Source organism: Haliotis rufescens, unplaced genomic scaffold, assembly GCF_023055435.1.
Source record: "Haliotis rufescens isolate VD_foot unplaced genomic scaffold, xgHalRufe1.0.p SCAF_26, whole genome shotgun sequence".
Classification (NCBI taxonomy): domain Eukaryota; kingdom Metazoa; phylum Mollusca; class Gastropoda; order Lepetellida; family Haliotidae; genus Haliotis; species Haliotis rufescens.
This window is the reverse complement of record NW_025963957.1, coordinates 2667766-2685749: the sequence shown is the minus strand read 5'-3', so window position 1 is coordinate 2685749 and position 17984 is coordinate 2667766. Positions and strand designations below refer to the sequence as shown.

The 17984-nt window shown below is 40.2% G+C and overlaps 1 protein-coding gene across 1 annotated transcript in view; it reads left to right on the top strand.

Moving 5' to 3' along the window:
• Nucleotides 1-17518, top strand: part of LOC124141422 (cAMP and cAMP-inhibited cGMP 3',5'-cyclic phosphodiesterase 10A-like) — a 30963-nt gene extending 13445 nt beyond the window's left edge. The window contains exons 15-25 of the mRNA XM_046509430.2: nucleotides 515-642; nucleotides 1503-1561; nucleotides 2386-2534; nucleotides 2975-3058; nucleotides 4740-4890; nucleotides 7277-7432; nucleotides 7835-8007; nucleotides 11135-11246; nucleotides 11623-11703; nucleotides 13304-13392; nucleotides 16410-17518. Of these exons, the coding sequence (XP_046365386.2) occupies nucleotides 515-642; nucleotides 1503-1561; nucleotides 2386-2534; nucleotides 2975-3058; nucleotides 4740-4890; nucleotides 7277-7432; nucleotides 7835-8007; nucleotides 11135-11246; nucleotides 11623-11703; nucleotides 13304-13392; nucleotides 16410-16494 (1267 nt within the window). The 3' untranslated portion in view covers nucleotides 16495-17518. The remainder of the gene's footprint in view (nucleotides 1-514; nucleotides 643-1502; nucleotides 1562-2385; nucleotides 2535-2974; nucleotides 3059-4739; nucleotides 4891-7276; nucleotides 7433-7834; nucleotides 8008-11134; nucleotides 11247-11622; nucleotides 11704-13303; nucleotides 13393-16409) is intronic.
• The last annotated feature ends 466 nt before the right edge of the window (nucleotides 17519-17984 follow it).

The window sequence follows — 17984 nt, the reverse complement described above, 5'->3', positions numbered from 1 at the left end:
CCGCACCAGCTTGATTTAAGTAACTTTATAAATTTGGTGTCCAGGTATAAGTATATTACTATAACAACAAAACTTTATTCAGTAAATTGAAGAACAGACACAATCAAAATGTTTGTTGACTTACCGTCTCTAACAAATTCTGCTTCATGGTAATTAATGGGAATTCTGTGACCAGGTAATGACACAGTTTAAATTCTGCATCCCCGTCTGACGCTGTCTGAAATGGTGTTAGGAATAACTTAAAAATCATAATCAATCATCAAATCAAAGCCAGACCTGTCTCATATCTTGCTAAACCCCTCGTATCCTTGTCGTAAGAAGTGGAGGAATGGATTGGTGGTCAGCTTTGGTGACTTAGTTAATTGCATGTCACCGTACCCTGATGACGTGGAACAATGCTCAACATATCAACTACTGGCTTGTTCGGCCCAGACACGCTTCCGTTAGGCCACTGGAATATTGCTGATTTTTATGTTTTTCCGACACTTGTGTAAACTGATCCACCATGTTCCAGGGATGTGGACAAGCAGACTGGCTACACCACCAAGAACATTCTATGTATGCCCATCATCAGCAGGGGGAAGGTGATCGGGGTGGTACAGATGGTCAACTCTCTCACTGAGGACCACTTTACTAAAGCAGGTACAGTGCTGGTCACATGGTCACAGGTATTTTTAATAATATAAGCATTAATATGGTGCTATGCTTGCTGTTCAAGGATTCAAGGATAAGCTTGAAGCTGTCAAGGTGCAAGTATTCACATCAGTATTGTATTCCTGCTGTGCAATAATTAGATAATAATTTCCATCCTAGAATTAACAAATTTAGTGCAAATAAGCCTATCAGCATAAAGCCATCTTCCTGAGGCAAGAGAGTTAACTGACTTTAAAAGTCCAGTTTCCACCCTTGCTGAACTAGGCTGGAATTACTGGGCTCGATCGTAGCGCCACCAGTGGCTATTACCAGTTATGTCTCTTCTAAGCCTCTCCTATGGACCAATCAGATTCCACCTGTCGTATCACTTGCGTTTGCTTCACACAAAATGGTGGCACCCGGTTGGGAGGATCTGATCGATAATCAAGATCTATATTGTGATAAAACGGTTCTTACTTCGCGAAATGCATCAAATCATGTGAGCACCTTGATTAAAAACATGAAAAGATTTGGAAAATATCTGCTGACAACGAGTTGGCAGTGCACATGCTTTGCAAATCCTGCAATCGACCGAAATCTGCACAACAGTTAACGAACCGGATTTCAATTTTGGTGCGCGATTTCGATTGGACTATGCATAGACTCGTTAGTCCAGCCAAAATGTAACTCCATAATACCAGCCTAGTTCGGCAAGGGTGGAAACTGGACTTTTATAGTCAGTTAACTCTCTTGCCTCGGGAAAATGCATAAAGCAAAAAAATGTGTGACTACAAATATTTTCACATCATTCATGCCCAAAGTGTAGTAATATTTCTTATCCAAAGGGTTTGTTTTGTTTTGTTTTGCAGATGAGGAGGCCTTCAAAATGTTTGCAGTGTACTGTGCACTGGCCCTGCACTACTCGAAGGTGAGGCACTGCCTGGGCATAATGCAGACACTGGAAATAGCAGTATTCAAAATTAGTGTTAAAATAGTGTCCCAGGCTCCTTTAAGTTTACTGCATGTTGTATTATATAAATCTAGGAACCCTCTGAAGTTTAAATGTTAGACATTAGTATTGGGTTGTGACAAGGAATTGTTAACTTTCACACTTACTTCCAAACACTGAATGAGGTGTAACATCTAAATTATATGTGGATGCCAGCACCTTAAGTGTGTGCAGTAATATTGGCTTCAGGCTTCACACATTGTACCCATGTCGGGAATCGAACCCGGGTCTTCGGCGTGACGAGTGAACGCTTTAACCACTAGGCTACCCGACCGCTCCAACCTAGTGTGTTTAAATCATGATGCATGGGTGCTGCCATGAAATTGGTGGTGATCAGTAACAATCTAATTGTCATATTCTGGACTACAAATATATTTGAAGGTTCCTTATGGGGTTCCAATCTGGAACCTTTGAAAGAATATGCCCATGTGAAAAGAAAAAAACCTTTTGGGATGAATGAAAATGTTGATGTCAAACTGTTATGCCAGGAATGGAATTATTTTATGTTATTTGTGGTTTTACTTTCAGAAATACATCAATGAATATTGTGACTGTAGCCATGGGAATGTATATTCAATTGTACACCCTGGTTGCCTGTTGATTTACTCCCTCACTTCCAAGTTCAGATCATTGCTCATGCTGTCAATCACTGGTTTGCCATGTCAAGGTTATTTACTGGTTATACAGCTGGAATGTTGCTTATGGTATTAGTTGCAACATTCACACCTCCCTCCATGTTGCAGCTGTTCAGCTTGCTGAAGCAACAGCAGGACCAGTACAAGGTGGCCATGGATGTTCTGGAGTTTCATTTTGTGGCTCATGATGAGGAAGTGGATGAGCTGGCTGACAATCCTTATCCAGCAGCTGAGGAGGTTCCAGCTGTATTGAGCAAGTAAGATCTGTGTCATCTTCATCTTAATTGCTTTTGTAATATCATACCTGCTTGTTGAGTAGGTAATAGGCTGATTCTTATGTCTTGCCAGTTCATCTCCATAACATCTTAAACAATTTCTAAAGATAAAAAATGGTAAGGTAATACACTCGGAGCCTGGGAGATTGACTTCATGGTGACTGAGCTGAGATTGGGATCATGTGTTCATAGTTCATACTTTGACGTAGTGGATCACTGCTACTGCTACCAAACATTGTTTGCCTTGTCCAGACTTGAATATTTACAAACACACATGATATATAGCTATAGTATTTCTGACTAAGGCATGAAACGTTCACATATAGCATAGCTGAGATTTTGAAAGCCTTTATCTTGTATCAGGTGCAGCATATACATTACTAAAAAATCAGGATAGTATTTTTTCATGGTTTTCTTTTCAGATATGAATTTTTTGCAGATGATTTTGAGAAACAGTTGCCAAAATTGTTTCTACACATGATTGATGATCTGTTTGGGCAAAATATGTAAGTATAATTACACACTCTGTACTCACCAACTAAATACTAACACCAAAGTGTGAAGGAAAGTCATGTGACTCTGACTTTCTCTGTTCTGTGGGCATATTTCACAAACTTTAATCCCATGTGAATCCCAAGTTGTAGCAATGTCAGTGTTTTACCAATATGTTCTCAGAGAGGGATATTTGGTCCCAAATGTGCAGCAAATGTTGGTCAAATTCTTAAATTTGACTTGAAATATTCCTAATTGAATTTCTTATAACCATGCATGACCATGTAACACATGAACGTTGAAAAAAGAATCCCATTTTTAACAAAATTCTAATTTTATCTGTGACAGGCCATGTATGTATGGGTTGGATTATCTGCTTGTCCTTAGTGTGTTGCTAAAACAATTAGCTTGGTGGGCCAGCCAATACTGTACTCAGACATGCATGTATGTATTAGTTAATTGTAGGGCTGGCTAAAAAGATTGATAATCAGAATTATCGTCGATGGAAAGAAATTTTAACGAATATGGATAGGAAACTGTTGTCATCAATAATAACTCACATAAACTATTTTGATGAAATAAATTTTAGATTTACAGAAAGACTTGTCATTGTCAATAATGTCAATTGTCGAAGACGGAAAGCAACAGTTTTTGTTATATCTCAAATGTCTACAAAGTAATCCATGCATAAACAATCACTGCTCACCAGTGGTGTGAAATTTGTTGATTTCTTTCGGGACTTTTTGGCATGTTTGCTAAAAGTTCCTTCTCCCATATTTATTGATTATTGATCGATATTTAGTCAGCGATTATCGATCTCCATGATCTATATCGATAGCCAGTCCTAGTTAATTGATATTTATATCTGGTAATCAACAGTGATACAAACAGTGCCAGGATGAATACTGTATTTGTGCATATTTGTTGGCTAGTTTTAGGTGGCCATACTGGGCCCAATACAACAAACTGATCTTAGCATTATGACTATCTTGAGTCAGTGTGAATGTATGTGGCATACAATTTCTTTGTAGAACTGGGACCCATGTCATTAGATGTTTTGTCTTAGATCTATTTCTATATGTTAGATACTTTCTTCATTAATTGAAAGTGATCTAAAGAAACTTATGGTCAACTTTAACTTAAGAATTGACTTCAATATCTTTTGTGTTTATGGAGGTGTAAACTAGTGTGCACACTGTAGAAATACATGTAGTGCATTTTTTACATTTTTTACATTTATAACTCCATAAACACAAAAACATATTGAAGACATTTCTTATAAATAAATATGTCAACAATAACAACTTCACAAACTGTTAATTTAAACACAAACGTAACTGCAGACAAAAATATGAAATCAGTCACCTTATTCAGCACAATAATGCAACACAAACCCCGCCCGTTCCAGTATCAGCCAATAGGGAAAAAGCAGTGCGTTAGTAGGCATAGACTGAAAGAAATTTGGCAAGAGAAATGGGTTGGTTAGCCCATCAAATGCTACGAATCATTTGCAGTTTATTTATTCAGGTTTGACCAGGAGAAGCTGTGTCGGTTTACTCTGATTGTGCAAGAATTACCAACCAGTTCTGTAAAAAAGCGGTCTGTTAGTAGGCATGGACTGAAAGAAATTTGGCAAGAAAAATGAGCTGGTTAGCCTATCAAATGCCACGAATCATTTGCAATTTATTTATTCAGGTTTGACCAGAAGAAGCTGTGTCAGTTTATTCTGACTGTGCGCAAGAATTACCGACCACTTCTGTACCACAACTGGAGGCATGGATTCGAGGTGGCCCATGCGCTGTACTGTATGATCAAAACCAACCCTGGCATCTTCTCCATCAAAGAGGTACTGCTACAGGAACCACACAACAGAAATTTGTGTTAAAATATGTAATTGGTGTCCAGGTGTGAACTATGCACACTGTATATGTGCTGAAGCATCACACAGTTCTGCAATGTTCATATGTTGGATTGGTTGAATACAAATTCTATTTTGGTTGAATGAAACATGTCTGCTTGTTTTGAAAAAAAACAGTTTGCGTGACTGCAAATATTTCAATGACTTTTATGTGACTCTCATATGTTAATTTGTGGAAGGAGTTAGTCAGCTGAATTTCAGAAATTTTGATTAACTCAGGCTATCATCTTTGTTATAAAATGCCTTGAAAATGTAATTTTAAGCCCTGAAAAGGCCTTGAATTTTAGTGCTCAACATCAGTGTGAACTCTGAGGTAAGAACAGACTAAAATGAGGATATTGCTCTGTGTTATAGTACCTAGATGGAAGAACTATTGCTAATAATGTGAACCACTGGTTTAACTGGCCTGGTGTCATTTTAAGTACCTAGATGGAAGGACTATTGCTGATAATGTCAACCACTAGTTTGCCTGGCAAGGTGTCGTAGTACCAAGATGGAAGAACTATTGCTGATAATGTCAACCACTGGTTTGCCTGGCAAGGTGTCGTAGTACCAAGATGGAAGAACTATTGCTGATAATGTCAACCACTGGTTTGCCTGGCCAGGTGTCGTATTACCAAGATGGAAGAACTATTGCTGATAATGTCAACCACTGGTTTGCCTGGCCAGGTGTTGTAGTACCCAGATGAAAGAAATATTGCTGATAATGTCAACCACTGGTTTGCCTGGTCAGGTGTCGTAGTACCTAGATGGAAGAACTATTGCTGATAATGTCAACCACTGGTTTACCTGGCCAGGTGCCGTAGTACCAAGATGGAAGAACTATTGCTGATAATGTCAACCACTGGTTTGCCTGGCCAGGTGTTGTAGTACCTAGATGGAAGAACTATTGCTGATAATGTCAACCACTGGTTTGCCTGGCCAGGTGTTGTAGTACCTAGATGGAAGAACTATTGCTGATAATGTCAACCACTGGTTTGCCTGCAGCAGATGCATATAGCATATTAATTTACCAGAATGATAGTTGGGCAATCTGGACTAGACATAGATTGTCTTACTTGATTTTGGAGACATTTTAGTCTATCAACTTGGAAACTCACTTTTTTCCTGCTACCCAAATCTGACTTTGTGGCTCTCTTTAAGACAAAGATTGTGTTTGATGACCTTCAACAAAGGGAGGTTATGAGCAAGGACAGGTTGTCTAATGTGGCTTGTCAATGGTGAACTTGCTTTCTTACTCAAGGGCAAAAATAAGTGATCAATATATTGATAACTGAAAATTATTAATAATCATATTGTATTAGATGAGAATGTGAATTGATCAATCTTCTACCTGTGTACATGGCCAACCGCTTGTCAAGACAGACCAGGCTCGGTGTATTGATGCCATTCAATGCATATTGGAGTCAAAGATGAACCTGCTATGGATCTCAAATGGAAAATGAAAATTACTTTATCTTCAAAAGAGAGAGCAGATTTGGGCTATGATGTTCCCTGAAAAATCACAGCGATAGACAAAAAGATGGCCATCATTCCTTTAGCCTTTGATTATAGTACTGTCCCCGTTGTATACTGTGGGGAAAACAGATTTTGATAATTCTGCACACGATTCTTCAAACTTTTATACTTAGTTTTCGTGAATTTCGTAGTTTTGTACCTGTTAGACTTGTGGCAGGCCCTTTTATGATAAACTTATCCATGGCTAGAATAGCTTATTTAAATGATTCATGAGATCACCTGTGTAAACATACAGACATGCACTTTCGTTAAGTAATAATACAAAAATCAACTTCAATTCAAAACGAAATAAATATATGTTTAAAACCAGCTTTCTACTCACATGTTCAAATTCTGCAGTGTACTTGACAAATTCTGCAGCAGATAAATGCATTTACTACAAGATGTGATTTTCTACAAGTTAGGTACATTTCTGCACTGATTTAGCATTGCTGCAAAATGTTCCACGACCATGGTATTGTGAAATATGCTGGGGATGACAGTAGGATGAGAACAAGACCTTGTGCACATATTCTTCCTTAGTGTCACACTTCCCAAGTCATGGATGATAGTAAATTTAGTTTTTACACTGCTTTTAGTAATACCTCAGAAAGGAGACATCAGATATGGCCTTCACATGTTACATGCCTGTGGGGAATCAAACCTGGACCCTCTGTAACTACTGGCTACCCCACTGCCCCATGGATGACGACTTCATGCTTAACTTATAACATATCTAGAATCATGATTTGTAGACCTAAATTCCACCTTCTTCATGTCAGGTATATGATGTCTCTTGCGTTCATTGTCGTTGCAGCAAATGGGTCTCGTGATATCGGGATTGTGTCATGATGTGGATCACCGTGGTTACAACAATGCATTCTTCACCAAGCTGCAGCTGCCTATGGCTGCCCTGTACAGCACTTCCGTCATGGAGCAGCATCACTACAAGCAGACAGTCATGATCCTGCAGGTTTGGACAACACATACCTACTTTACAAAAGAAACTTGCATTTTATCAATACTTTGGGGTATTCTAAATCAGAATAGATCCTTGTAATAGCTATGCTAAAAACGTGTGTATTTGAGTGGAACAAGGGTCTCCAGCACAGGCAATGCTTGTTGCAAGAGATGATCAATATGAGGATTGGGTGGTCACAATGACGGCTGAGTGTGAGCTAATGACCATCTTCCCGAGGCAAGGGAGTTACCTGACTGTAAAAGTCCAGTCTCCACCCTTGCCGAACTGTAGTGTCGCCATCACCTTTCTTGGAATTTTTAGAGAAAATAGTGTGATCAGGGAAATAGTACATGAAGACATCCCATCAATGTGTTGAAGTGTGACCTATATTTTGCACTGTTTTATGTTTGTTAGAGTGAAGCGCACGACATCTTCTCCTTCATGACTGCTGATGAGTACAAGGAGATGCTGGAAATGATTCGCCAGGCCATCATTGCCACTGACCTTGCCCTCTACTTTCCCAACCAAAAATCACTTGCAGCTCTTATCAAGGAGAATACGTTTGATATCAACAACACCAAGATGAGGTAACATCATGGATTTATATGTCCCTTCAGAAGTTTTGTACCCCTTTAGAAGACTTGTACGGTGTACCCCTTTTGAAGTCATGTACCCCTTTTGAAGTCATGTACCCCTGTACACCTGTACCTCTGAAGTTATATACTCCTTTAGATGTAATCTACCCCTGAAGTCATGTACCCCTTTAGAAGTATTCTAGCCCTGAAGCCATGTACCCCTTTAGAAGTCCTGTACACCTTTAGAAGTCATTATCCCTTTTGAAGTCATGTTCCCCTTTAGAAGCCATGTACCCCTGAAGTTATGTATCCCTTTAGAAGTATTCTACCCCTGAAGTCATGTACCCCTTTAGAAGTAATCTACCCCTGAAGTCATGTACCCCTTTAGAAGTCATGTTGCCCTTTAGAAGTCATGTACCCCTTTAGAAGTCATGCGCCCCTTTAGAAGTCATGTACACCTTTAGAAGTCATGTACCCCTTTAGAAATCATGTACCCCTTTAGAAGTAATCTTGCCCTTTAGAAGTCATGTACACCTTTAGAAGCCATGTACCCCTGAAGTTATATACTCCTTTAGAAGTAATCTACCCCTGAAGTTATGTACCCCTTTAGAAGTATTCTACCCCTGAAGTCATGTACCCGTTTAGAAGTCATGTTGCCCTTTAGAAGTCATGTACCCCTTTAGAAGTCATGTACCCCTTTAGAAGTCATGTACCCCTATAGAAGTCTTGTACACCTTTAGAAGTCATGCACCCCTTTAGAAGTAATCTTGCCCTTTAGAAGTCATGAACCCCTTTAGAAGTAATCTTGCCCTTTAGAAGTCATGTACCCCTTTAGAAGTCTTGTACACCTTTAGAAGTCATGTACCCTTTTAGAAGTCATGTACACCTTTAGAAGTCATGTACCCCTTTAGAAGTCACGTACCCCTTTAGAAGTCATGTACCCCTTCAGAAGTCATGTACCCCTTCAGAAGTCATGTTGCCCTTTAGAAGTCATGTACCCCTTAAGTCATGTACCCATTTAGAAGTCTTGTACCCCTTTAGAAGTAATCTACCCCTGAAGTCATGTACCCCTTTAGAAGTATTCTACCCCTGAAGTCATGTACCCCTTTAGAAGTCAGGTACACCTTTAGAAGTCATTATCCCTTTTGAAGTCATGTTCCCCTTTAGAAGCCATGTTCCCCTGAAGTTATATACTCCTTTAGAAGTAATCTACCCCTGAAGTCATGTACCCCTTTAGAAGTATTCTACCCCTGAAGTCATGTACCCCTTTAGAAGTCATGTTTCCCCTTTAGAAGTCATGTACCCCTTTAGAAGTCATGTACCCCTTTAGAAGTCATGTACACCTTTAGAAGTCATGTTGCCCTTTAGAAGTCATGTACCCCTTTAGAAGTCATGTACCCCTTTAGAAGTCATGTACACCTTTAGAAGTCATGTACCCCTTTAGAAGTAATCTTGCCCTTTAGAAGTCATGTACACCTTTAGAAGCCATGTACCCCTGAAGTTATATACTCCTTTAGAAGTAATCTACCCCTGAAGTTATGTACCCCTTTAGAAGTATTCTACCCCTGAAGTCATGTACCCCTTTAGAAGTCCTGTACACCTTTAGAAGTCATTATCCCTTTTGAAGTCATGTTCCCCTTTAGAAGCCATGTACCCCTGAAGTTATATACTCCTTTAGAAGTAATCTACCCCTGAAGTCATGTACCCCTTTAGAAGTAATCTACCCCTGAAGTCATGTATCCCTTTAGAAGTCATGTACCCCTTTAGAAGTCATGTACCCCTTTACAAGTCATGTACACCTTTAGAAGTCATGTTGCCCTTTAGAAGTCATGTTGCCCTTTAGAAGTCATGTACCCCTTTAGAAGTCATGTACCCCTTTAGAAGTCATGTACACCTTTAGAAGTCATGTACCCCTATAGAAGTCTTGTACACCTTTAGAAGTCATGTACCCCTTTAGAAGTAATCTACCCCTGAAGTCATGTACCCATTTAGAAGTCATGTACCCCTTTAGAAGTCTTGTACCCCTTTGAAGTCATGTACCCCTTTAGAAGTAATGTACTCCTTTTAAAAGTCTGGTACCCCTTTAGAAGTCATGTTCCCCTCTAGAAGTCATGTACCCCTTTAGAAGACACGTGCCCCGTTAGAAGTCATGTACCCCTTTTGGAATCATATACCCCTTTAGAAGTCATGTACCCCTTTAGAAGTCATGTTGCCCTTTAGAAGTCATGTACCCCTTAAGTCATGTACCCCTTTAGAAGTCATGTACCCCTTTAGAAGTAATCTACCCCTGAAGTCATGTACCCATTTAGAAGTCATGTACCCCTTTAGAAGTCTTGTACCTCTTTGAAGTCATGTACCCCTCTAGAAGTAATCTACCCCTGAAGTCATGTACCCCTTTAGAAGTAATGTACTCCTTTTAAAAGTCTGGTACCCCTTTAGAAGTCATGTTCCCCTCTAGAAGTCATGTACCCCTTTAGAAGACACGTGCCCCGTTAGAAGTCATGTACCCCTTTTGGAGTCATATACCCCTTTAGAAGTCATGTACCCCTTTAGAAGTTATATACACCTTTAGAAGTCATGTACCCCTTAAAAGTCTTGTACCCCTTTAGAAGTCATGTACCGGTGGCCCCTTTAGAAAATGAAGGCACCATTTTCTTCCTGGAACTATATCCATACTGTTCCACCAAGCACAGGACATGATGAGATTCTTAGTAAGGAAGAATAGGTACCAGGTGCCCCTTGCTTGTCTTTCAAGTTGAATAAAATAGGGATCAGATGGTTAAAATATGTTAGCTGCTCAAACTGTGCCATTGTGGCCATAAGGTGTGGCTAATAGTGTTACGGGTATCTATTTGCGTGCCTGGCCTCGTCTTGGATTATTTACAAGCTGCTATGATAAGCCTGACTGCAGCGTAAAACAACATTCACTCACTCATATCAAGCACTGAAGGAAGCATACAGTGTAGATGAATGAACCATCGCACAATTCTATGTACCTGATGTACAGTCACAGATAAATTTCATACAAAGCTTTCCGTTACTTCATTTAGCCTCAAATACACTACTCCATGTTTATTACCATATACCTGACAAAGAGGATGGATCATTTCACATTCAGTTCTACATTCCTCTTTGGCAGAGGCCAGTGTAAGTCCCTGATGATGACGGGGGCAGACTTGTGTGCCGTGGCCAAACCTTGGAGGACACAGGAGCAGACCGTCGATCATATCTATGAGGAATTCTATGTGCAGGTTTTGTATATTATTGTGTTGAGTACACTTATTTGGGGTTGCTCTCAGGTTTCCTGGAAATTTGCTTTGGAATTTCATTTGGAAATCAGCATTAGCTCGAGGATTCATATTTTTTTAAGTCCTGAACATCAAATACTCACACATGAGTGAGTGAGTTGAGTTTAACGCTGCTTTGAACAGTATTCCAGTTATATCACGGCGTGTCAATTTAATGTGGGAGGAAAGTCACTGGACAGTCAGTAATTTATTCAAGAGCATTACAATCCTGCCCAATACCCTGGTAAATGAAATAAATGATTACATTTTTAATTAGAAATGTCACAGCTGTGTTCATTATTTATATTTTTGCAGCATGCATGTCATATTTGCTTTGTAGGGAGATAAAGAGAAGAAATACGGCTTCCAGCCTATTCCTATGATGGACAGAGAGTACAAGGATGAGATGCCGAAGCAACAGGTAGACACACAAACTTACCTGTACATCTTGTCATCATGTTACATATACTACTCAAAAGAAGTTGAGGACCACCCGATTCTTTCATATTACTACAGTGGTCCTTAACTTCTTTTGAATTGTATACATGGCATTTGTTACTTGGGCAGTTTGAGGTGCCTAGTGAGGTGTTCTCAATGTCCATTTAATGGAGACGGAGGTTTTAGTTATAACACACAAGGTACTCAGATGTGTTTCTGTTGCCTGACGCGTTTAGGCACAACACATATCTAAGGGGTAGAGTCAAACTGACATCTTTTTTTGGCTGTCTCTCGCACTTATACCCAATCTTGCAACTTTCCTTCTGCAGCAAGATAAATATTTCTACCCTAAAGAGAAACAGAAGCAATCAATCCAAATGGTCTCATAGGTGGATGTCTCTTCCCAGTACAATCACCCTACAGTAAACTACGGTTATAACGAACACGCTTATAAGGAACTGACGGATATAACGAACTTACTTTTTGGCCCCGACTACTTGCTGTAGTCATGCTGTATATGTACTTATAACGAACTACGGTTATAATGAACTAAAATTAGTAGTCCCTTTGAATTCGTTATAACCGTAGTTTACTGTACTTGTCTCCATTTACCTATTTCCATATTTACCCTAGATCTTTGTAGAATTTCAGAACAACATTTTAAGTTTATACTTAAGCCTTTCTCCAAAATACCCTGGATATAATTGGATGTGTGTTGGTATGACAGTGTGTTCATTGAGCCTGTCAAATGGCTGTGAATCAGGAGTGATATTAATTCCCATGTTATGGCAGTGAAAATGAAGGAGACACGCAATTAACCTATGACACAACTCCATTTTAATCTGGTGTCACATCATAGCACTGTAAGGTATCATCAGAGACAGACCCATAGAAACTGAGGGAAGTAGGTAATTGTGTACATTTGCTCATAAATGTGCCCACTATCTCATAGAAATAAAAATATATTTTCCGTATTGATTTATTTTAAAACATTTTAAAAACATAGATTCTATTCATCATACTTTTATGCAGACCTTTACAATGGGAATAATTCCCTAGAATTATGTAAAGTGTGACTTTGGTGCGGAAGTTAATGAAATAAGTGTGCCCAGCACAACAGAATGTACAGTAACCAGGTAACTGTTGGGTGTGTTTCAATTGGACAATTAGGTTAAATATAAATACCTATTTGAGACAAATTTACTCAGAATACTGATCAGATGAGCTGATATTCCCAACTGTGGACCTGTTCATTGTTCGGTACCAATGGGGTGACACTCAAATAGTCAAATAGTCATAGTAACCAAGTATCATCAAGCCACCATTGTGACCACTACAATCTATTACTAATGTCAGTGTGGTAGAGTATCGGAGTCCTAATTGTGGGTCCTGATCCCTAGAATGTACTGCTTGAGACACTTTGTGACCAGGACCCATCACTGTGGTGCTACATTCATCGCAATGATGACCGCATGACAAAAGATGGCGGAAGTTTACCATGAAAGTAAAGTACATAAGTTTCATACCCTGCCATGATGATGATGTGATTGATTACCCCATTTACATGAATGTTTGTTGTGTAGGTTGGCTTCATCGGGTTCATCTGCTTGCCTCTGTACAACACACTCATCAAGATTCTCCCCGGATCACAACCACTCCTGGACGGCACCAAGTCAGTATACTTTCTTTGGGAAACTTTCATTCATCATCACCATCACCATCACCACCACCACCATCATCATCATCATCACCACCACCACGATCATCATCATCACCATCACCATCATCATCACCATCACCACCACCCCCACCACCATCACCACCACCATCACCACCATCATCACCATCATCATCATCATCATCATCATCACCATCACCACCATCATCACCACCACCACCACCATCATCATCACCACCATCACCATCATCATCACCATCACCACCACCCCCACCACCATCACCACCACCATCACCACCATCATCACCACCACCACCACCATCATCATCATCACCACCACCATCACCATCATCATCACCATCACCACCACCCCCACCACCATCACCACCACCATCACCACCATCATCACCACCACCACCATCATCACCACCACCACCACCATCATCACCACCACCACCACCACCACCATCATCACCACCACCACCATCATCATCACCACCACCACCACCATCATCACCATCATCATCACCACCACCACCACCATCACCATCATCATCATCATCATCACCATCACCATCACCATCACCATCATCATCATCATCACCACCACCATCACCACCATCACCATCATCATCACCACCACCACCACCATCACCACCATCATCACCACCACCACCATCATCACCACCACCACCACCATCATCACCACCACCACCACCACCACCATCATCACCACCACCACCATCATCACCACCACCACCACCATCATCACCACCACCACCACCACCACCATCACCATCATCACCACCATCATCATCACCACCACCACCACCACCATCACCACCATCATCATCACCACCACCACCACCATCATCATCACCACCATCACCATCATCATCACCACCACCACCACCACCACCATCATCATCACCACCACCACCATCATCACCACCATCACCACCACCCCCACCATCATCATCACCATCACCACCATCACCACCATCATCACCACCATCACCACCACCCCCACCATCATCACCATCACCACCACCACAACCATCATCATCATCACCATCACCACCACCACCATCATCACCACCATCACCATCACCACCATCATCACCATCACCACCACCATCATCATCATCATCATCATCATCACCACCATCACCACCACCACCATCATCATCATCATCATCATCATTATCTTTGTAATGCGCTTAACTCCATACACTAGTTGAATGCTCACAGTGCTACATAAAAGAGGGGCAACTCTGCTGATGCAAGACAAATAGATGTGTCAGTTGCTGTTGATTTTAAATTTTATGAAAGAGTCTCGACAGGAATGTCTTGAGACAGGACTGGAAGATTTGCAGAGTTTCTGCTTCTTTCACATGTGAAGAGAGATGGTTCCATAGAACTGCAGCATTGTAGGCAAATGACCCCTGCCCAAACCTTGTCAGTTTTGTCTTTGGTATACAAAGGAGATGTTTCTAGGTAGAACGAAGGGATCTAGGTGGCTGATACACCTGGATAAGGTAAGATAAGTAAGAAGGTGCTGACTGGTTGTAGCAGGAGTATGTTAAAGTCAGGATCTTGTATTCAACTGGAGATTCTACTGGGAGCTAGTGCAGATCGATAAGCACAGGTGGTATATGCGTTGACTTTTTGGTTCTTGATGTTACAAAGTAGACTATTGCAGTAGTGAAGTCTAGTGAGCACAAGGCTTCTGACAAGCATATGTGTAGCATCCGTAGACAGTTGGTGTCTGATTGCTCCGATAATTCAAAGGTGGAAATGGCATGTTCTGTAGATCTGTGAAACATGTAGAGTTACATGTGATGTTTATATGTTGTGATTGTCCAACATTCACTCTTGTAACATCTGCAATGCTCTACTTGCTGCATGTTCCAACCAGGATTACATTAGCCTTGTCAGGACTGAGTTTTAACATGTACTTAGTGATCCAAGATTTGATTTCATTTGTACATTCCTCTACATGTGTGACGGCAGATTGGCAATCTTGTAGGGGTGTCAGGGTGGTATTGTAGGACTGGCATAATTCATCAAGATGATCTGGGGGGGCCAGTGTTTCGAAGATCATCTTTAAATGAATCTGCATCAATATTCTTCAAATTACAGCAGGGAACTTCCATATCTTCAGTGGGGAGACCAGAAAGAGAAAGCATAAATATGATCATAAAGTGATCTGACCTTTGCTTGTCCTGGTCTGACAAGTTCTTGATAAGATTATCAGAACTTCTTGTAACTTCCCAGTCAATGATATGTTCATTCTTTGTGTAGTAGCATTGACATATTGACTAAATCAATTTTCTTCACTTTGGGTTCATCCTTCTCATCCAAATGAACATTAAAATCTCCAAGGATTAGAAGATTCTTCTGTAGGTCACTTTTTTGGCATATCCTTGTACTAAGACAAACAAATCTGATTTGCCTAAGGTGGTAGTTTGGAGAGACATTGCTGAATATTATGTCACAACTTCCAACAACTCAAAAGAATCAATGCTTTTATGAGGAATCAAGAGTTTAACACATCTCATATCACAGCATGTCAGCTTATTGTGGGGGGAAAACCCAATGTGGGGCAGGGCGTAGATGTTTACCACTAAGAGTAATTAAATCAATAAATTGGTTGTGTAGATGAACAAGCATAATGTTGCATGGACTCTTAACCTAGAATACCTGTGAAGATCCAGTTAGAATAGCTCTACAGCAACCCATGCTTGCCGTAAAAGACAACTATGCATGTTGTAAGAGGCAGCTAATGGGATTGGGTGGTCAGGCTTGCTGACCTGGTTGATGCATGTCATCATATCCCAATTGCGTGATGTCAATCACTGGACTGTCTGGTCCAAACTTGATTATTTACAGACCGCCGTTATATAGCTGGAATATTGCAGAGTACGGCATAAAACAACAAACAAACAAACAAACAAACTTACTCTGGAAATGCTACAGTCATTGGCAATGTACGTCTTCTGTTTCCCCAGCTCCAACACTGTTAGTTGGAAGGCATTGGTTGAGGCCAAAGAGAAACAGAAACAGCTAGCAACAGAGGAGGAAGGAGCTGCATAAGGCCTCACCACCCATGCATCTCCATCAACATCTATAATCAAGCAAGCTGTTTTGTCATATTAGAAAAAAGTATTAACAGGATGAAAACTTGATATATACTACTCAAAAGAAGTTAGAGAACACCCTATTTTTTCATATCATTATTCTGTCATGGCTGGTGGGTATTGCAACACACAGACTTCCAATGGTGAGCGGTCTCTAACTTTTTTTTGAGTGGTATATAACACTTTGTCTCATGACATTAAAATTTAAGTCATGTGCTTATTAATGCCACACCCAGTTGGGCCATGCAAATAATTATTTTATCAAACACATCACTGGAGCTGTTGACTGTGATATTAACTGCAATAGCATTGTCATGAGAATTTATTTTCATTTAATTTCAGATCATAAGGGTGATTATGATCTTCTGTTTGTTTACAACTTGATTTGTACGATGGTTTGATCTCGTTATGGTCCGGTACCAGTTTGTTTTACATGTTTTGATGTTGTTTTCAATGTATGTTCAAATTATCCATATTTTGTTCCATTTGTGTGGATGACAGACTGTGATATAGACTGATGTTCTTTTGTTGTAGTATCATTGTTAATGCCTAATGTGTATTTTAAGCAAAGCATGAACTGAATGAAGTATATTTTATTCTCAACATTTTAGAAGGCTAATGCATCTTGTACAAGGCAAACCCATGGATTTGTGTAGTAGTGCCATAGACACGATAATCACAGTCAAGTCAAGACTGTCTTTGTGAGAAGTATGTCAAATGTTCCCCGGCCCTGTTCCACAAGGCGAACATAGCACAAAGACAATTGTATTAAACTCCCATATTTAAATATAGACTTACGACAATCGTAACGCTAAGATCTCTTTGTGAAACGGGACCAAGGTCTGTACTCCATCAGGAAACTCCAGTGTTCATCAATGCTCAGCATGGTGCAGTAACTTCTGCTGTATTTACTTCTGATTAATCTCTGTTGATTAATATCAGTGTGTATGATTTCAACTAAAATGAACATATTCATTTTAGCCTTCTTTGTTTCTAGCTCATCTGGTCACTGTCAAAAAAACTTAAATGCTGGTGAACAGTATTTCACTGCACATCAGTCACAGTAGCGTGGGAGGAAAGTCCTGTGTGACGTTTACCAAATTAGTGAAATCCATAAATATGGCTATGGTGCTGACAAACCAAGGACCATAATCAGAAGATTCAGGATTTAAACAATGATCTGCAGATTCTGGCAGTCCTAAGGGACGCAATTCTGAAAGCTGAAGACCACTTGAAACATCAGGGCCACTTGTGCCCCCAACATGCTGATAATCAAGTTAATATCTCACAAACAAATAATCTGAACCATATACTTGAGACTGCAACACATAAGTACTGAGATAGCAGTTGGGTCGTGAAGCACAAAGAACAAGAAGCAACAGTATCCGACTTGAAAGCAGCATTCACCTGTTAGAACCAAGGACCGAATGTAAAGACACTGATGCC